The following is a 21373-nucleotide window of genomic DNA, read 5'->3' on the forward strand; positions in this document are numbered from 1 at the left end:
AATGTATATATATATTTTAAATTTCTTGGTGTTTAAATTCCCATCTCCCTCTCTTTAAAAACAAATTCTTTTTCTTGTCTGATTGCACTGGCTCAATCCTTTAGTACAATATTGAACAGGAGTGTTGAGAACACACCTCCTTGCTTTATTCCAGATCTTAGGGAAAAAGCATTCAGTCCTTCACCATGGAGTATGATGTTTTCTGTGGGCTTTCTGTAGATCCCCAGTATCTTTATTATCTTGTTAAGTTTCTGCTTTATTGTGCTGTGGTCTGAGAATGTGTCTACTGTCCTGAATCTTTGAAACGTGTTGAGTTTCACTGTGTGGTGTACCCTGTGATCAAGTTTTAAAATGTTCTCTAGATCTTGGGGAGAAGCTGTGTTCTTTGTTTTTATGCTTTGGAATCTGGCTTGCCTGCTACATCAACCTTTTTAATCATTGCTGTCAAATTTCACGTCAGGACGTTCAGATTTAACAAGTGAGAGTTGGTGCCCAGTAACGTGCATTAAAAATTTTTTTTAAATGTTTATTTATTTTTGAGAGAAAGAAGAGTGCTAATAGCGGATGGGCAGAGAGAGAGGGAGACACAGAATCCGAAGCAGGCTCCAGGCTCTGAGCTGTCAGCACAGAGCCCGAGGCGGGGCTCGAACCCACGAACCGTGAGATCATGACCTGAGCTCAAGTAGGACGCTTAACCGACTGAGCCACACAGGCACCCCACCTCTGCTTTTTAAACAAAACTAGCCTTTAATTTTGGAATAATTTTTCACCTCCTGTGAATTTCAACCTTTAAAATTCCTTGCATCTCTCATTTTTAGTACATAATTGAATTTTGCTTTAGGATTCAAAGCAGAAAATCCATTTGTTTTTAAAGGACACATTTATGCCAATTATTGCTTTGATAAATGTTGTTGGCTTTAATTCTGATGTATTTTATGTCGTTTTTCTTATTTTTGAAGCTTTTATTTTCTGTCTTCTACTGTTGTTTGTATTGGTGGAGCGTATTTCTTTGCTGGTGTTTTTGGAAGGTGTATTTCCTGCTTCAGTTTCTTTTGGCATTTTATTTTATTACATTAAACCCTATAATGAAACCTGTAGTGATTATCAATATTAAGCAGCTTTTGTAGGATAAAAAGGTCGAGTCACAGAGTGTGTATAGTATATAAGGGCACTTTAAAATTGAAAGTCGGGAAAATGTTATATATAGTTTGTGGATCCAAGTGTATGTCATGGCAATAATACGCACTAAATTTGTGATTATGGTTTCCTCTGGGAGGATGTGGAAGGGATCTTGGGATTCTGGAGGTGATACACAGGGCGTTTCAACTCTATCTGTGATGTTTTCTATTTTATCTTATTTATTTTTCATGTTTATTTATTTTTAAGAAACAGAGGGAGAGAGAGAGAGAGAGAGAGAGAGAGAGAGAGAGAGAGAGAGAGAGAGACAGTGTGAGCGGGCAAGGGGCAGAGAGAGAGGGAGACACAGAATCTGAAGCAGGCTCCAGGCTTCGAGCGGTCAGCACAGAGCCTGACACGGGGCTCGAACCCATGAACTGTGAGATCATGACCCGAGCCGAAGTCGGATGCTCAACCCACTGAGCCACCCAGGCGCCCCTGTAATGTATCAGATTTCTTTCAAGAAATCTGATAGAGGATGGTAAACCGATAGGATTTCATACATCTTGGCAGTAGATACATGAGTATTGAAAATGTTGCGGCATGTTCTGTATGGTTGAAACGTTGGGTGACGGGTTGAAAGTGCTCCCCTTCTCCCCATGTTGTGGTTATCGTTAGGAGATACTTCTTTGAGGAATGCAAAAACCAGCCCTCCCAACGCCTTACGAATGGATGCTTACGGTTTGGATAAAATCTCTAGTCAGAATATCATCTATCTGAAAAGTGCTACCTTTCAAATACAAAGATGCAAAGACATCGTTCTCTAAAAAACGGTCAGATCACTCCAAGATGTGCCGCTGTGGGAGCAGAGTCATGTTGAAGGAGCCCGTGGAAAGTTCAAAGTCGTCTCACAAAAACTCAGGCTGGCAAGAGGCGTTCTTTGTGCCCCATGCTGAGCCATTTTCCTCTGCTTCAGAGCCATCTGGTGAACTTCCTGTCACTGCTGTAACAGATTCCTGCATACTTAGTGACTTAACCAATTTCTTACAACAGTTCTGGAGGTCAGAAGTCTAAAATCAAGGTGTTGGCAAGGCCGTCTTCTTTTTGGAGACCTTGAGAGAGAATCCCTTCCCTCACCTTTATCTGGCTTCTAGAAGCCACCCAAGCTCCTTGGCCTGAGATTCCTCCGACATCGTCACAGCCAGCAGCTGGGGGTCTGACCATCTCTCTGACTCCTACCCCCTGCCTTTGTCTCCTGAGGACCTCCTGAGGACGCTGGGCTGCCTGGGAACCCAGGGCCACCCCCACCTCAGGGTCCTTAATCACTTCTGCAAAGTCCCTTTTGCCGTGCGCGGGGCCATGTTCACAGGTTCTGGTGATCACCACGTGTGCACCTTTATTCTGCTGGCCACATCTTTCATACTTGGCTTTACGATGCGGGGTTGAAGTGGGCTGAACATGCAGGAAACCACATTTCTACTTTGCCAGCGGCTCCCCGAATACTAGAACCTTCTAACCGCAGGGTGGATGGAGGCCGCAGGAGGGAGAAGGGGTCTGCTCCTTCCTGTCCTGTCACTCTGGGCGTTTGAGAATGCCTTTGTTACCTCCATACATGAATCACATCTCAAATAACTTGACTCACACTTCTTCCCCCTCAGGTTGCTACACTTTTACTTTCTTCTCTGTGCAATGAATGTTTTGTGAGGGATTCCGAGATCAGCCTCATTTTTCACCTTAATGAATGAAATGACATGTCCTTTATGAGTGATGCTTACAGGGTATTTATCTGAACACACTATGGCAGGCAGACGGTGCTGGAGGTTCATGCCAGAACCCAGTCTTAAGGCAGACTTCTAAATCTCATGCTGATTTATTGAAATTTCACTTTCATTATTAATCCATATTAAGCGAAAAAGTATATAATCATACTTTAAATAGCTTATGAATCCAACAAGTCATTTATTTTTAACTCGAAGCTTTTTATGTATTAATTTTCTAAACACTCATTTTTATGACGGCGTATAAAACCTTTTTGCAAACCCCCCAGAATTTTTTTTTTTTTTTAATTCTGTTTGTAAATCAAGTAAGTGGTACCAAGAGTTTGGACGTCCAGACCCAGCCTGGGCACAGTTTTCTTAAGCGGGTAGGCCTTATTAGATACCTTGGGTGTTAAGCCCCCATTTATTAAGTGTTTTCAGGTCCGTCCCATAGCTTTACAGAAGCTTTCCTGTTGTTTCAAATCAGTTAAGATAGAAACGCAATTGCCTCGGGGACATCACGCTTTCAGGCTGCAGAATTCCCTGGGGACACGACAGAAACCTGATTCGAAATACATCTCTCTGCAGCGTAAAACGCACACCTGCGGGTTTCAAAAGCTGCCCGCACTGGGGCGGGGCGCCAGGTCCCGATCCCCCGCGATTAGCGGACCTCCAGCACCGGGACGGGGCCGGAGCCTCAGATGTCAAAGGTCACTCCTGAACCCCGAGCCCGACCCGGCCTTCCGTGCGGTGACGTCACTGCGTAGGGTCTTTGTTCTTGAACAAAGAGTACTCGTCCACGGTCACCTCGCCTCTGGGCCTTGCGGCCCTGTCTTCCCGGGCCCGGCTCCGGGCAGGGGACGTTCCGCGGGGAAACCGAGTCAGGAGGTCAGGGCCTGCCACGCCGCGCCACCCGGAGGCTCAACTCCCGGCGCACATCCGGAGCGCGCGGGTCAGCCACGTGTGTCGGGACGGCCTGTCACTCAGGTGCAGGGGTGTGGTCACAGAGAACCGTCCAATCAGAACGACAGGGGCGTTTCTCGAAACACAATCAGGGGACCCCCCCCCGGGGGCGGTGCCTGGAGGACTAGCCAATCAGGGACTTGAGTGAGGAGCACTGTCCAATCAAGGGCACCAGAGGCGGGTCTCGGAAAAGTATCCAGTCAGGAGCCCTGGGAGAAGGAGGACCCCGAGCACCATCCAATCAGGGCGCGGGGGCCCGGAACACCGTCCAATCAGGCGCGGGGGCGGGCGCGCTTGCGGCCGCGTGGACGTGGCTCCGGGCAGGTCCCGGGGGCTCCTGCGCACCTGCCCGCGCGGACCCAGGTGTCCTCCTCTCACCTGCCCGGCCCTCGGGCCCGCGGGGAAGACGTCTTCCCCGGAGAGCTCGGAGCCGAGACCCGACATGGTGAGTGCGCGCGGCCCGGGCCGAGATCGGGAGCAGCTGGTTCCATCCGGCCGGAACCCGCTCCCTGCGGCCGCGGCCCGGGTGTCCCCGTCCCCGGGGCTCCCGACCCGCGTCTCCGCCTTCGGGCGAGGGAGGGGGGGATGTTGGGGACTCGCAGTCTTGGGTTGCCCCCCACCTCGGGGGGCGGGCGAGGAGTGTGGGGGGACCTGCCTGGGGCCCTGGGATCGGGGTGGGGGGACCCCCTGACAGATCATTGGCCCCAGGTAACCGCTCCTGGGAGGGACGTGGCAGACAGCCGACTGGATCTGGGGCTGAGGGGAGAGGCGGTTCCGGCGCCTGGGTTCCCCCCTGCGGGGGGCTGGTGCGGCCTCCTGCGAAGCGTCATGCCCTCCCCTCAACACCTGCAGCGGGCCCGGGGTCGGCGCCCTTTGTTCCGGGGTGCAGTGCGGGGGCCCTGCACCGCGCCTGCCTGGTTCGTCCCCCTCCCCCCCCACCCCGAGAAGTGTATTCACTTACCGGAACCTCGGTGTTTTAGCAGATGTCAAACCCGTTTAGTTAATAGCGCGAAGGCGAGCATGAAATGTTTTCAAAGGAGTGGATTTCAGAAAAATAAGAAAATGTCTTACATTTCATTTGTTAAACGTTCTCTGGAAGTCCGTCCCCGTGTGTAGTAAGTTTCGCAGGTCTGTGCCTTTGGGCGATGACAGGTGGAATCCCGGGCCTCCCCGGGAAAGCCTTTCTGGGGAAAAGAGTGTCCGAGGAAAAGAGAACATCTCCCTTCCCGTGGGCTGCGGAGGAACGAATACCCTTCCGCAAAGCGTGGTAGGTCAGTTGGTAAATTAGAAGGATAAAGCAGTCTGTGAGATTGGTTGGCCAGTCTCGTTGAGTGGGCCGCGTGGAGCATTTGTGACAGTACCCTTTCCTTTTATTGCTGATACACTTTGCTGTAATGTGCAACAAATTAGTGTCCCTGGAAGGGGTAGGAATGCAAGCATCTTTGTTATTTAGAAGTCAGCCTGTCCCTGTCTCATGAATTAAAGTGTTCATCATTTCTGCCTCCGCTCTTCAGGGGCTGTCCCGCCGTGAATCGAGTTTCCCCGTAGGCCTGGACCCGTTTCCCATTGATGCGGCCGTCTTCCACCATGTCGGAGTGCTGTTGCCTTAAAATCCCGAGTGTCGGCAGGCCCTGCCTTGTTATTTAGAACACTTTGCCTGTCCTTGGACATTTGTTCTTCCTGTTAGATTTGCAGAATTACTCTTTGTCTAGTCCCCCCAAAAAAACCACACTTGGGCTTGTGGGTTTAATAGAATATTATGAAGACCGTAGGTCTGTCTTGGGAGGGTTGGTATCTTAGTAACAGTGAGATCTCGTCTCTGTGCTTTCTTTCCATTTATTTCTTTTTGGGTATTAACCCTTAATGGTTTCAGATTTTTCCATTTGGCTCTTTCTATAGCTTTCATTTTACTTATTTGATACTACTGAAATTTGGTTTTCACCATGGTATGTGGTATCTTTTTTAAATGAATTTTTGACTTGCTGTTAATGAAATTTGGTTTCATATTGAATTTTTATCCTGGAATCTTGTTAAAAATCTTATTTTGTGACTGTCATTTTTGTTACGTCGGTGTCCCGTATATAGTTTAAAAAAAAAAAATTTTTTTTTTAACGTTTATTTATTTTTGAGACAGAGAGAGACAGAGCATGAACAGGGGAGGGGCAGAGAGAGAGGGAGACACAGAATCTGAAACAGGCTCCAGGCTCTGAGCGGTCAGCACAGAGCCCGACGCGGGGCTCGAACTCACGGACTGTGAGAGCGTGACCTGAGCCGAAGTCGGACGCTTAACCGACCGATCCACCCAGGCGCCCCCCCGTATATACAGTTTTTAAGCTTAGGCACGAAGACCAGTGTTTGTTTTCTAGTATTGGACCTGTGTTTATTTTCTGGTGGTACTGGATCAGATCTCTAGTATAATGTTGATTAAATCAAGAGTGAGGTGCCGGGCATACCTGATTTGTACCCAATTGTTTTGGAGGAAACAACGAGCTTCATACCGTTTTGTATGATCTTTGTTCTCTTTTGAACCTTCTTTCATTGGTTTTCCTTGACCAGGTTGGGCATGTTACCATCATTTCCCAGTGGTAAGATTTTTTTACGTATGATTGCTGAATATTATAAAATGGCTTTTGACGTCTCTTGGGAGCATTACACGTAAATCACACGAATTGGTTTTAGCATATTCTGTTGTGTAATATAGCACTAATGCAGGAAAATGCATTTGACACAGGTTCGGTTGACAGATACCTTAAAAAAGAACCCTCCGTGCAGTGAAATTCAGCCGTAAATGTAGAACAAGCCTTCACACGAGAAGCCCCACTCGAAGTGAACCCCAGGCAGGCCCTCTCCCTCTCCAGGGTTAACGAATACGTAGAAGTATATGAAGACTTGTATGTGTATATTTGTGGTTCTGCCCATAGAGTTCCGTACACGCATATCGTTACATGTGTGTATGTAACACGTACACGTGTGTATGTTTTTTAGCGATTGAGGTATCCAACTGCAGTATAATCAGAAATGATTAATTTTACTGCTCTCCTCTCCTCTGCCCTGCAGCCAGCCATTCATATGTATCTACACAAACACACACGTCAACATATATACGTTCTTCCGAACCCGCTTGTGTGGCACATTTCCCGTAGTACGGCAACTTGATTTTCTTATTTATCATTTTCCTCCCAAGAGAATTTAAAATCCACGTGGTTCAGAATTCTTGTTTTGTTCAGTGCTGCAGCCCCGGTGCCCGCAGGTTCTAGGACCCAAGTAACCGCGACCTGAATACAGTTCACTCCGCGGAAGAGCCAGAGGTAAGGTCCTCAGACAGAGCGGTCCTGCAGGGACACAGGGCTCTGCCACGAGCAGGAGCGTGAGGGCACGAGGGCAATAGGAGACGTTCCTGTTGCCTCCTCACCTTAGTGCCCGGCAGAAGTCAGTGCATTCTTCTTACCACACTGGGAAACAGCAGTCACAACAGAGAAACCACCACACGGTGTGTGTACAAGTGCAGGGGTTGGAGGAGTTTCGGGGATGTTACCGACCGGCCTGCACTTCCTCTGCCGTGAGCCAGTTTTAATAAGACCTGCTTTGCGGAGTTTTTAAGAATATACGAGCTAATGTCTACGAGGCTTTTGGCAGAATCTTTTGCATATACTGGGTTCTGCATGGCACTTAAAAAATTAATGTCATAAAGATGGTGCGTTTGAGCCAGGTGTGTTGGGAGTCCCTGTCTCCATCTGCTGGGGCTGCTGTAACAAAAATGCCATAGACCAGGGGCGCCCGGGTGGCTCAGTCGGTTGAACGTCCAACTTCGGCTCAGGTCATGATCTCACGGTTTGGGAGTCCGAGCCCCGCATCGGGCTCTGTGCTGACAGCTCAGAGCCCGGAGCCTGCTTTGGATTCTGTGTCCCCCCCGGTCTCTCTCTGCCCCTCCCCAGCTTGCGTTCTGTCTCTCAAAAATAAACATTTTAAAAATAAAATAAAATTGAGGCGCCTGGGTGGCTCAGTCGGTGAAGCGTCCGACTTCAGCTCAGGTCACGATCTCGCGGTCCGTGAGTTCGAGCCCCGCGTCAGGCTCTGGGCTGACGGCTCGGAGCCTGGAGCCTGCTTCAGATTCTGTGTCTCCCTCTCTCTCTGCCCCTTCCCTGCTCATGCTCTGTCTCTCTCTGTCTCAAAAATAAATAAAAACATCAAAAACAAATTTTTTTGAACAGTCCGTTCCTTTGGCCCTTGGACAAGACATCTTTACAGCAAAATTATTATCAGTGGCACCCTGTGTAGCCGAGTGAGACCAGTCTGCAGTATTGGTTTCGGTTATGCCCTTTATGGGTCCTGACTTGTCCAGTTCAAGCAAATCCCGTTGATCATAAAGGTAAAGGTCTTAGAACATTAGGAAGCTTCATCCTCAAAATTTCTGTATTGTTTTATTTTCACCTGGCCTCAGGTGTCCGTTCTGGCATGGCACAACTCTGGCTGACTCGAGTGTCTTTCAGGGATAAGATAGTGTCCTGATGGGACATGCATTAGGCAGCCGGGTCAGCGGGTCCCCACTGTGGACTCTGGGGTGGGGGGGCTTGCCCTGGAGTTTTCAGTGCAGCCTATTTATTATTGTTTTTAAAAATATTTTTATTTATTTTTGAGAGAGAGGGAGACAGGGTGTGAGTGGGGGAGGGGCAAAGAGGGAGGGAGATAGAATATGAAGCAGGCTCCAGGCTCTGAGCTGTCAGCACAGAGCCCAGTGTGGAGCTTGAACTCCCGAACCTTGAGATCATGACCGCATCCGACTTTGGCTCAGGTCATGAGTCGGACGCTTAGCCAACTGAGCCACCAGGCGCCCTCAGGGCAGCCTATTTGAAGTAACGCAGTCTGGTCCCTGTTAGCAGGGATGCCTGCGGTGGTCACCTTCGGACACTTTTGTGACCCACAACGCTAGTTCGTCCACCTCACCAGTGGGGACGGCATCTGGGGGTGGTCTGTGCGGAAAGTAACGGAAACGAACAGCTTGATTTCAGATTGTCTCATTGGAGAACAAGGCCTTCATCACCGGCAACCGCGAGTGACCCAGATGGACCACCTGGAGGTTTTCGTGGGTTAGGACCTCAGACAAGTGTCCTAAGTTTGCAGGGTTCCCAGTCAGAGTCCTGTTCCTGGAGCTTGCGCCTGCTTTCAGAACAGCCCAGCGTTGCAGTGAGGCTGAAACAGCCATTGCGGACACCGCGGGCCGTTAGCTTGCAGTCAAGTTCAGGTGGTTCGCAATTCTCCAAATCACCAGGGGCCTCTTTTAGAAGCAGCAGAGCTGAGACGCTGCAGGGTCAGAACTGTGTGTTCCAAGCTGCACGTGCGGTCCCTGCTCTCATCCGAGTCCACGTGATGCCCGGACCGTCGTCTGCCTCTAGCGGCCATCAGAAATGGGTTTCGGTGGGGGCGCCTCGGTGGTGGTTCAGTCAGTTGAGCATTTGACTTCAGTTCAGGTCATGATCTTGCAGTTTGTGGGTTCGAGCCCCGCGTCGGGGTCTGTGCTGACAGCTCAGAGCCTGGAGCTGCTTTGGATTCTGTATCTCCCTCTCTGCCCCTCCCCTGCTCACGCCCTGTCTCTCACCCTCTCAAAAATAATAAACTTTAAAAAAAAAAAAAGAAAGAAAAAGAAGTAGGTTTTTGTAAGAGCTCTTTGGCAAGCTGAAAACTTGTACTTAAAATTCCCAAAGCATCTCTCCATTTAGAGATTGCCTGCTTCACTGTTTCCCTCTTGTTGTGAACCTGCGGTAGGTAAAAACCCAGTAAAAAACCTAAACTTGTTCTACCAGTTAGGAGTTTAAATTCCACCCCATGCACCAGTGGCAACAAGCAAAGGGGTCGTGTCCTGTCCACACTGTTTCCCTGCACTGATTGGGATGATTCCTTTAGCATTTATTACATTACAGGCATGTGCGTCCCTTTTTATCTTACTTGCAGATGCAGTAGCCACGAAACAAAACCAATTTAAGTAAAAAACCCACAAAACAACCTTTTCCCTTTTTCCTCATCACAGACTTATTTGAAGCCATTTGAGTTCTGTAGTGTTGCCGTAACAAGTGACCATAAACCGGGTGGCTTCAGAACTCACTCTCTCAGATTCTGGAGGCTGGAAGCCCAAGATCAAGAGGGCAGAGGGTTGTGCTTCTGTGTCATCCTGGTGTCTTACGGCCTCGGGCAGCCCCGGGTGTTCTTTTGTTGGTGACAGCACAGTTCCAATCTCTGCACCCCATCTTCACGTGGCTGCCGTCCCTGCGTGTCCTTGACCTTGCATTGGCATTCCCCCTTCAGGATGCCACCAGCCGGATTGGATTCGGGCCCATCCTACCGACCTTGTCTTAACTGGGTTACGTTTGCAAAGATCTTATTTCCAAGGAAGGTCACATTCATAGATACCAAAGGTTAGGATTTCAGCATACCTTTTTGGGAGACAGCGTAACCCACGATGAGGCCCTCGAAGTGAGTCCAGCATTTACTGGGTAACGCTCCAGCTGCCAGGGACGATCCCCGCTGCCATGTGAGGGGTGGGCCGGGAGGCTGCGGCAGCCCAGCAGCAACCAGGCAGAAGGATGGGGAGAGGATCCCCGCCCCTGTTCCCTTGGTTTATCTGAAGTTCTGCTCCAGTCCTGGAAACTGATTTAACTAATTTTTTTCTCCCAGCGCAATGCAAACTTTTCATATATTTTGCCCATCCATAGTTTACCCTTGGGAACCTGGGGGCCCTTTCTCCTCCTGCCTGGAAGAGAGGACAAAAATGAGAGACCTCACCAGAGCTGTGTTTTGTTTGAGTCTTCTCGCTCAGATAGCATGGCCCAAAGCAGCAGGATACCCAGCGCGCCAGCCCCCTGGGGATGGACCTCTGTCATCTTTACCTCTGGCAACTCTTGATTCATGACAGACTGCAGCTCAGCTGTCTCTCCACACCTTCTCTCCATACACATGGCTTCTGCTATGTTTCAGTGAGCCAGGGGTGTTCTAGCAGATTCCACTTCCGATGCCAACTGTGTCCGGTGTCCCCCAAGACCATCCTTGCGTCCTGCGAGTAGGACCCTCGTGACGTAGCGTATAGTTTTACTCATGACTGTGATCTGTTACAACAAACGGAGACACAGCAGAGTTAGCACAGGGAACAGGCACGTGGGGAAAAGTGTTCTTTCCCGGTGGAGTCACACGGAGCGCGCCCAGCAGTGAGTCTTGACGACGCGGGAGGTACTGTCACGCAGGGAGTCTTGGTAGAGACCCAGCGCCCGGCATTTTGACTCCAGACTCCCAGAAGGAAGGCAGGTGTTTTGTATTAACGTGTCACGTGCACAGCAGTTTAGACACCGTGGGTGAGATCAGTCAGGCTGGTGTGAAACCTGAAACCCAGGTTCCCAGACACCAGCCTGGCCAGGAGTTGTGTCTACAAATAAAGTTAAGGCCCCTGATGGCACGTTTCCTGCACACTAGGAGTGGGGATTCACTGGAAGAAGCATAAGATAACTAAGAACAGTGCAGCTGACTCAGGGACCGGTTGCTCCCTGTGCCCGTCACGGGGATTTTCCCATTCAGCTGCTACCCTGTTGAACAGGTAAATTCTGGCAGCAGAACTGCCGACTGAGAGTATTTTCTCCTGCTCATAGATGTCAGTGGGCCAGTGAACTTTTTAAAAGACCAGGGTTCAAGGGAGGCATGCAGCTCAGTGGGTCCTGTGCTCTCAGGGGTTGGCCTGACATGCTCACGTGCCCAGCAGGGGAGGGACAGGGGGAGGAGAGAAATTGAGAGCATGGCCTCTGGGATGATGTATGGAGGGGGGAGCTTTTACCTGCAACTTGATACGTGGGAGGGTTTCCTTTGTAGGAAGGCACTGCCTAACCCGATCTGTTTTTATCATCAAGGGCAAATTCACTGATGGGTGTTTTTGACTTCAGTTAACCCCCTGGTGGGATGGGACTCAACCTTATCTTCAGTACTCTTCTATGTTTCTGGTGGAAAGAGCTGCTTGTCACCAGATAACACTTGTCTGGTGGGGGTCCGGCGGGCAGTCGCACGGAGACTCGGGAGTGTGGGGAATGAATGGATGCAGGTCTGAGTTCTCATGCCTGTTTCCTCTTCCCTGAGCTCTGACTTCTCAACAACTTTCTATCCTATTTCTCTATGACACAAATACATACACAGTACTTCCTCAAGAGAATTTTGTCATTTAGCCAGTAGGACCTGTCTACTTAGGGCCTGGAGTTAAGATGTTGTGGTCAGTTGGCCCCTGCTGCGAGTTGGATTCCACCAAGTCTCTCAGGAAGGAAAAGTCCCCAATCCTTGAGTGTGTTCTTATTTCATAAAACCTCACCCACGTTTGACCTGGGGCTTGACATGGTGCGCAACAGGGAAGGAGCGAAAGTAGTTTGTATCACAAAGGACCGGTGGGTCTTAAAATGCAAATATCTGATTCCTTTGGAGAGCTGTTCTGTGAATTCTCCATTGTGGTCCGAACCCTTTGGTTAAAGGAGAATGAGATTTGATGTGGTTGCAGTAAGAGTGTAAAGATAAGTTCAGTAGGGTGAGTGGGACTGTTAAACTTGTGAGGAGGATGTAAGTGTGGACAGAGTGAGAGATCTGATGATTGAGCCATAGAGTGGATGTCGGGTGACCACAGGGTCTTGTCTGAATGTCCCGTGAATTGAATTGACTTGCTCTAGAGTCTCAACTTTCCTTCTGCACATATGTTGGGTGTTTTAGGACTCAGTGGTCTTTGAGGATGTGGCTGTGGACTTCACCCTGGAGGAGTGGGCTTTGCTGGATTCTGCTCAGAGGAAGCTCTACAGAGATGTGATGCTGGAAAACTTGAAAAACCTGGCCGCAGTGGGTAAGAATGACCTCATTCCTTCACTTGGTTGTTTGGAGAACAAGCCTTTCTTACACATCAAGCCTGTTTCAAGATTTTAAATGTGGAAAGGGAATGCTTATTAATTAGTAAGCCAGGGTCACAACCATCAGAGAGCTAGAATCTTATAATGTCTGCATGAGAATGAGAATCTTTGTATTAAACTGATTTTTTTTTCTTTCTATAAAGCAAGCTCCCTTTGTGTCATCAGAAAATATCGATTTCATGGGTCATTAAGGAGCCCAACGAAGTTTATGTAATCGTATGAGAATTCAACTGCCTTCGTTCAATTGCTTACCGTTTTGAGCCCTCGTACTTGTATCGGTGAAGTCCCGATACAGCTAAAGTCCTCAGTGTCATTTCAACTAACAGGTACCTTCTTCCTTTAAAACTTTTGTTCCCTTTTTGCTTTCAGATGATGAGACTCAATTGAAGGCCAATGGGTCTGTTTCTCAGCAGGATGCTTATGGGAATAAAATATCCAAGGGAAACAAATTGGCAAAGTTCACCAGAAATGAATCCTGGGCCTCCGTTTTAGGGAAAATTTGGGAAGAACTCAGCACGGAAGATCAGCCCACAAACCAGGGGAGACATCTGAGGTGAGCTGCACTCACAAGAGAAAGCAGTATTCCAGGAGAGAATCCTAGTATGTCATGAAATTTAAAAAGCAAAGAAAACAAGTCACCCACAGGAGCCTAGATCAAATTTGTTTACTCAGTGAGAATTTTTACAAAAAAAATTTCCTTAAATAGGATGTTGATGTTGAGTGTTAGAAACATAATTCAGTTGGAAACAATTAGGAGGAAAAGCCCATGTTTAAGAAACTGTTTTCGGGGAGCCTGGGGGGCTCAGTCCGTTGAGCACCCGCCTTTGGCTCAGGTCATGATCTCATGGTTCGTGGGTTCAAGCCCCGCATTGGGCTGTGTGCTGACATCTCAGAGCCTGGAAGCTGCTTCAGATTCTGTGTCTCCCTCTCTGCCCCTCCCTCCCTCACGCTCTGTGTGTCTGTCTCTCTCTCAGAAATAAGTAAACATTAAAAAAAAAAAAAAGAAACTGTTTTCATCATGCCTATGGTTCAATCTCCTCATGATATTGTTTACTCTGCTTTATCAGATAGCCTACACATTCACTGAAATTGATGAAAATGTAATCCTTTTTTTTTTTTAACGTTTATTTATTTTTGAGAGACAGAGAGAGACAGGGCATGAGCAGGGGAGGAGTAGAGAGAGAGAGGGAGACACAGAATCCAAAGCAGGCTCCAGGCTCTGAGCTGTGAGCACAGAGCCCGACGCGGGGCTTGAACTCACAAATCATGAGATCGTGACCTGAGCCAAAGTTGGACGCCTAACCGACTGAGCCATCCACGCGCCCCTAAGAATGTAATCCTGATACTTATTAGTAAATATTAAATCATTAGTCCAGCTGTTGATAACATGCTGCTTCTTCTTAACAGAAATCCTGTGGTGGAGAGACTCTCTGAAAGTAATGGTCAGTGCAGGGAAGGCTCCAGTCAGATTCCAAATCTTAATCTGTGTGAGAAAACTCTTTGCGGAGTTAAAGAGGATGAATGCAGTGAGTATGAGAAAGTCTTCGGGCGTCCCTCCCTCGAGAGTCACATCGCCATGCACGCTGGACACAAAGCGTATCGGTGTCAGGAGTGTGGGCGGGCCTATAGCTGTCGTGCACACCTAAGAATGCATGGGAGAACCCACAACAGAGAGAGAACCTACGCATGTAAATTATGTGGAAAAACCTTTCCTCGTACCTCTTCCCTCAACCGGCACGTAAGGATTCACACTGCTGAGAAAACCTATGAGTGTCAGCAGTGTGGGAAAGCCTTCATTGATTTCTCAAGTCTCACTAGTCATGTGAGAACTCACACTGGAGAGAAGCCATATAAGTGCAAGGAATGTGGGAAAGCCTTCAGTTATTCCTCAACTTTCCGGAGACACATGATAACGCACACTGGAGAGAAGCCCTATAAATGTAAGGAATGTGGGGAAGCCTTCAGCTACTCCTCAACTTTTCGGAGGCATATGATCTCACACACTGGGGAGACACCACATAAATGTAAGGAATGTGGAGAAGCCTTCAGCTACTCCTCAGCTTTTCGCAGGCACATGATCTCACACACTGGAGAGAAGCCCTACGAATGTAAACAGTGTGGGAAAACCTTTATTTACCTGCAGTCCTTCCGGAGACACGAAAGGATTCACACTGGAGAGAAACCCTACGAATGCAAACAATGCGGGAAAACCTTCATTTATCCCCAGTCCTTTCGAAGACACGAAAGGACTCATGGTGGACAGAAGCCCTATGAGTGCAGCCAGTGTGGGAAAGCCTTCAGCCATCCCTCGTCCTTTCGAGGGCATATGAGAGTGCACACTGGGGAGAAACCTTATGAGTGCAGTCAGTGTGGCAAAACTTTCAACTGGCCCATCTCCTTACGAAGACATATGAGGACACACACCAGAGAGAAACCCTACGAGTGCAAACAGTGTGGGAAAGCCTTCAATTTGTCTGCTTGCTTTCGAGAACATGTGTGGATGCATCCAGGAGACAAGTCCTATCAATGCAAGCTATGTGGGAAAGCGTTCTATTGCCACATATCCTTGCAGAAACACATGAGAAGGCACACCGCAGAGAAACTCTATGAATGCAAGCAGTGCGGGAAAGCTTTCAGTTGGCCTGAACTCCTGCAGCAGCACGTGAGAACACATACCGCGGAGAAGCCCTATGAATGTAAGGAATGCGGGAAGGTCTTCAAATGGCCGTCATCCTTGCCGATACATATGAGAGTGCACACTGGAGAGAAACCCTATGAATGTAAGGAGTGTGGGAAGGCCTTTAGTTGTTCCTCATCCTTAAGAAGACATGTAAGGATACACACTACCGAGAGACACTACTTATGCACTGCGGGAAATTCTGCAGATGAATTCATGCCCCGTGCTTCAGAAAATCCACACCAGGAGAGAAATCTGATAAAAGTTGTAAATATGGTACTGCCTGTGTGAGAACCCCATCAAAGTGGACCCATGGGGTGTGCATTTCTAGTTCTTTTACAGATAAAAACTTGGGTGCAGAATAGCTCTCCAAGTACTCTTAGCTTTCATACGAAAGTTTGCAAATACTATGTTTTCCCCTACATTTCAGTAAATAAACCTATCTTTACAGTTTGTTGGACTCCTGGTGATTTGAAGTGTGTTTTTAATATGTAAGTAGTTTTAGTTTTTTAGTTCTTTAAATTCTTTAAGGGGTTTTTGGAACAATGACACTTCAGTATTTCTTGGGATTTTCTTACTAGCTTGGTGTGGCAGATCCTGGGTATCACCTGTTACGTATTTTCTGCCATACTGAGAATCTATTTATTTAATTTGGCCAGAGGAGCCTTATTGCATTTGCTTTACAAATAGTTTGCAGAAATGGATAATTATGCAGAGTTCTTCAAAGCATAGTCTCATGTGAATTGTCACTTTCAACTTTTTCCCTTTGCTCCTTGCCCTTGAGTGTGATTGGAAATTGGACAGTAGGCTTTTACTTGAGAGATCCTTTGCAACCATGAGATATAAGATACAGAGTTTGAGGTGGTTCTTCCAGATTGTATTATGTCAACGTGGCCAGTGTTGGGAACTACATTTCCCAGAAACCCTTCCCTTTACGTTCAGATTTACCAATAGCCTAACTTAGCACGAGATTTGGAAGGTGGAAGTGAAGAAGCCATTTCTGTTTGGAGCCATATTAAAGTGTGATAGATGCAAAGGAGCTTTTTTCCCCTGATTTTGGCCCTGCCAATCAAGAGTATCATGCAAAAGAAATGCCATGTGCTTGATTCCCATTTTTCTCAGAGTTGCAGGCTTCCATGAATATCTTCCTGAGCTACGTATAAAGGATCCATTTGTGTGGTCTTGCACTCACAGTTTGGATATTCTTACAAACTCTGATGTGTCCTCTAGACCACTATTTCAGACTCATGGTTAGTGATCTTTTCTGATACTATGATTCCACTCTTCTCTAGATCTTCACATATAAGGTCTAATTTGTATAGTGAACGCCTTATTTTCAATACTTCTAGTGATTCCGTGATCCTGATTCTGCCATAAAAGCTACAATGTTGCTACAAAGCAAAATAACACATGGGACTTAGTTAACCTATTACATCTTATAGTGTGCTGAGTCAATCCTTCAACATGAGAACAAAACACCTCCGTATACTAGATTTTGGGAGAGCCAAGTGCTGTTTCTTGCTAAGTGTTTAACTGTTATGTTTGATTATGTGTCATTAAAAACAGTATGTATTTTATCAAGGGAAATCTTTTGTAGATATTTCCTAGAAATACACAACTTACAGTGTTTTTATATCATCTGTGCACTTACTGCATTACTTTTCTGGGGCTGCTGTAACAAAATACCACCGTCGGGTGGCTTAGGACAACAGAAATTTTGGTCTGATGGTTCTGAAGGTAGAAGTCTAAGTTCAAAGTATTGGCCAGACCATGCTTCCTCTGAAGGTGCTAAGGAAGGGTCTGCTTCAGCCCTCTCCTAGCTTTCGGTAGTTCATTGGCTTGTGGCGATATAACTGATCTTTACTCTGCATTCTGCCCACATGCATGTTTATCTCTTCATCTGGTGTTCTTTTTATAAGGACCACACATATCAAGTTAGGGCTCATCCTGTTCCAGTATCACCTCCTCTAATTATATTGGTGGTAACTCTGTTTCTAAATAAGATCACATTCTGAGGTGCCGGGGATAGGACTTTGGTGGACAATTCAACCTGTAACTCTACCAAATGCTATACTCTTTTTCATTTACTGAGAGAACACATTAAAATATCCCATGGCAATTATGCATCCCAGATCAACTGTAATTTTGGTAAGCATATTACATTCTAAGTCAGTATTTCCAGGTGCATACAACTTAAGACATTTTTGTCGTGTAACTTTTTTTATTGTTGCATAAGAATTTCCTATTAAACTGATTTCTTACTCATTGCTAATAAAACCTTAAATAATTGTTTTGTCAAAGCTTTCTAACTCAAACCACTGGGAACACACTGGTAGTCAATGAAAATTGGGTGCGTTGAATTCAAGCAATTTGAGTGAACACATGGACAGTGGGATGTATCAGTCAGAGGGTGTTTGGAAGGATATATTTTCAGATTTTGGCTTGTGTTTGGTGATTGTAGAAGGCAGAAATAACTGAATTTAGCTAACTAAAATTGGTAGAGCAGTCATTGAGAAGAAGGGTTGTTTTTTTAAAAAAAAAGTTTTAATTTTAATTCCAGTTAACATAGTGCTATGTTAGTTTCAGGTCTACAATATAGTGATTCAACATTTCATACAGCACACGGTGCTCATCACAAGTACATTCCTTATCCCCATCACCTATTCAACTCATCCCCCTACTCCGTCCCTTCTGGGAACCGGCAGTTCTCCTTAATTGAGAGTCTATTTCTTGATTTGTCTCTTTTTTTTCCACTTTTGCTGGTTATGTTTCTTAAATTCCACATATGGGTGAAAGCATATGGTATTTGTCTTTCTCTGACTGATTTCACTTAGCATAATACTCCAGCTCCATCCTTGTTGCAAATGGCAAGATTCCTTCTTTTTTTATGGCTGAATGATCCATTGTGTGTGCATCTTCACATCTTTATCCATTGATCTATCAGTGGACACTTGGGCTGCTTCCATATTTTGGTTATTGTAAATAATGCTTCTGTAAACATCGGGCTGCACGTATCCCTTTGAATTAGTGTGCTTACATTCTTCAGGTAAATACCCAGTAATGCGACTGCTGGATCATAAGGTAGTTCTATTTTGAAGTTTTTGAGAAACTTCTATATTGTTTTCCACAGTGGCTGCACCAGCTTGTATTCCCGGTAACCATGCACGAGTGTTCCTTTTTCTCCACATGTTTGCCAACACTTGATTTTTCTTGTGTTGTTGATTGTAGCAATTCTGACAGGTGTGAGATGATACCTCACTGTGATTTTGATTTGCACTTCCTTGATGATGAGCATCTTTTCATCTTTCTGTTGGCCATCTGTAGGTCTTCTTTGGAGAAATGTCTGTTCATGTCTTCTGCCCATTTTTTAATTGGATTTTTTGTTTTTTGGGTGTTTGAGTTTTATATATTCTTTATATATTTTAGATACTAATCCTTTATTGAATATGTTGCCTTTTAGTTCTTAAAAAGTTTTTTTTTTCTGTTTATATTTTAGAGAGAGAGAGACAGAGTATGAGCCAGCAAGAGGTAGAGAAAGAATACACCATCACTCTCGACCAGAGGTGCCCATTTGTTTTCAAATCTCCCAAACCTAGTCAGTGATCTTAGTTCCCTGTCTTTGTCATGTCTCACAAAAGGAATGCCTGTATATAGTCTTAGAAGTCCGTAAAACTTGATGCCATTCGGACGTCACGGCAGCCCCACCGGGCTGAGAGCACGTGCCCCATGGCCACAGCAGCCCCTATTCCCGCAGGAGCCCCTGCTCATCGCTCCCCACCTTGGCCGTGTGAACAGTCTCAAACCCTCAGTGAAGTCACTAATGGATGTTTGGTCAGGGCCCTCAGGTAGGTGCATGCACACTCACACCTGTTGTCCCTCACTCACCTGCCCAGTGTTCTGGAATCTTCTGGCCTGAGGACTGAGGCTGCGGCACAAGCACTGTCGGCGCCGGGACTCCACCACAGCTCATGCCTACCCGCCGCCCATCCGGGACCACAACGCCACCTCACCAGTGCACATGCGCATTTCTACCAACGCCCGTGCTCTGCGTTCTGGTTCCGCGTAGTCTCAGCCCTGCTGCCTGTGAGAAGTGGAGGTCTCGGGCAGAGACTCCACAGAGGCCCACAGCGCCACCCTTCAGACTCCTCCCAGCATGCCGTGCGCCTCGTGAGGAAGTACTCCTCAGAGCCACCTGGGATTGAAGCCCACGCGGAAGTACGCAAGCGCGTGTGGGCGGGGCGGACGCGCACGCGCACGCGCGGAAGACACTACACCAGCGAAGAGGAAAGTGGAGTCCCCGCCCCTGGGCTTCAGTTCCCGTCGCTGCCTGGCTTCTGCTCTGGGTGGCTCAGTGGCTGGGAGACGTGTGTGGGACGAGCTCCTGAGTGCCCAAGGTGTCCACCCGTGGAGTCTTGGGAGGAGGTTGGGGCCGCCCAGGGTGTATGGAGCAAGGTGTGTGGGCACATGAGACCAGGAGAGGGGAGGACTGTCAGGAAGACCGCAGTATAGGACACGGTGGCTGCCGGTCCACGAGATGGGCACCGTTATTGCCTTCACCGAGCTTCCAGTTGGAAAGCAGTGACAAGAGGTCAAAGTAGTGATGAGTGCATTTCTCAAAGAATCCTAAAAGCAGCGTGTGGGGCTGAAACACCATAACCCCAGCCATATAGGGTCCCTTCCACTTCTTCCTCGGATTCCTGTGTAGGGGTTCTTATCGAGAGAGGTTTTTCCCTACCGCACAGATTCAGAAAGTGTGAAGTCCCCGTTCCAGGAGGAGAAACAGCAGTAAAACGTGTAGTGTAGCTGATGCGGATTAGTCTGGAGTAGAGAGCTGTTGGCTGGGTGGTTTTCCGAGGGCCTAGCTGTGTATCCCTGGGAGTGAATTCGTTTTCTCTGGAGACATCATCTTTGCCAATGTGTCTGAGTTTCTGTGTCTATCTGGGTATGTCCACATGTGTGTCCGTCCCAGTGACAGTTTTTGTGGTTTTGTCGCTGTAGCGTGTGTATATGTCAGAGAGTTCAGGTGTTTGAGTGGTGGTTCCTGTGCTGGCAGGAGTGTCTGCTATCGTCCGCGTATCTTACTGCATGGCTGTAGTGTTTTCTCTGGGTTTTTGCGCAGTTGTGTGTATGGAAACCCAAATTCACAGTAAAAACAGATGGTTACAAGTCACTTGTGTTTAACTTTTAAGAGTCAAATATTTACTGTAATAAATTCTAACGAAATATTTAAAAAGAGAAAGCTTCACAATTATTTTTAGTAGGTTTTCATGAGCTCCAACATTCTACAGAGTGCTTAGTCCTAGACTAACAGCATAGCACCTGCTGGCAGTAATTTGGACTTCTCTAGAATTTCTCACACATAAGTTTCTTTCCTTATCTGTTGATTTTTTACTTCAAGTTTCTAACACCAACGGTGGTTCAGATAAACTCTTGAATGATAATTGTCATGTGATGAAGTATTTTAGATTGTGATCATTCTTAAATAAACAGGTGACACGGAAATGGATCTCCAAAGGGCAAATAAGGTAATATGGTTGACACAATGCCATCTTGTTATTTGGTTTTTCCTGTAGATCACTACATAGAAGAGAAACTTCTATGTGGCAAGAGGATAATAATTTGCACTTCAGTTTGAACTTAATCTTAGAAAAAATTAAATTCTGTATCATTTCAATAACATTTTGTTTCCAAATATTTAAAATTCGTATCATCTGATTCCACAAAATGGGGAAATGCAAGCACTCACTAACCATTCCTGCATGAAGACTTTCTTGGTTCTTTGTCAGTTGTATAAATTTCTTTTCCTTCTCTGACCTTCCAGAGCACATCATTTCTATTTATAAATAGCATATTTTGTCCAACATCTTGCTAATTGTGCAAATGTTGTAATTAATTGCAATTGTGCAAATAACCATTAGTCAGATTTTGCTTATTACATGCTGCAG

The 21373-nt window shown here is 46.8% G+C and overlaps 1 protein-coding gene across 3 annotated transcripts; it reads left to right on the top strand.

Annotated features, from left to right (window-relative positions):
- The first annotated feature begins 4179 nt into the window (after window positions 1-4179).
- On the top strand, window positions 4180-15861 carry ZNF555 (zinc finger protein 555). 3 transcript variants are annotated; one of them, XM_042977701.1, is made up of 5 exons: window positions 4180-4281; window positions 7064-7144; window positions 12561-12687; window positions 13121-13304; window positions 14159-15861. In XM_042977701.1, exons 3-5 carry the CDS (start codon window positions 12654-12656, stop codon window positions 15717-15719), a joined length of 1779 nt encoding a protein of 592 aa, XP_042833635.1. In that variant the 5' UTR covers window positions 4180-4281; window positions 7064-7144; window positions 12561-12653; the 3' UTR covers window positions 15720-15861. The 3 variants fall into 3 exon arrangements, with proteins under 3 accessions (XP_042833635.1, XP_042833633.1, XP_042833634.1); XM_042977699.1 differs by lacking the exon at window positions 7064-7144; XM_042977700.1 differs by lacking the exon at window positions 4180-4281 and having other exon boundaries at window positions 6307-7144.
- Window positions 15862-21373: the final 5512 nt, after the last annotated feature.

Source organism: Panthera tigris, chromosome A2, assembly GCF_018350195.1.
Source record: "Panthera tigris isolate Pti1 chromosome A2, P.tigris_Pti1_mat1.1, whole genome shotgun sequence".
NCBI lineage: Eukaryota > Metazoa > Chordata > Mammalia > Carnivora > Felidae > Panthera > Panthera tigris.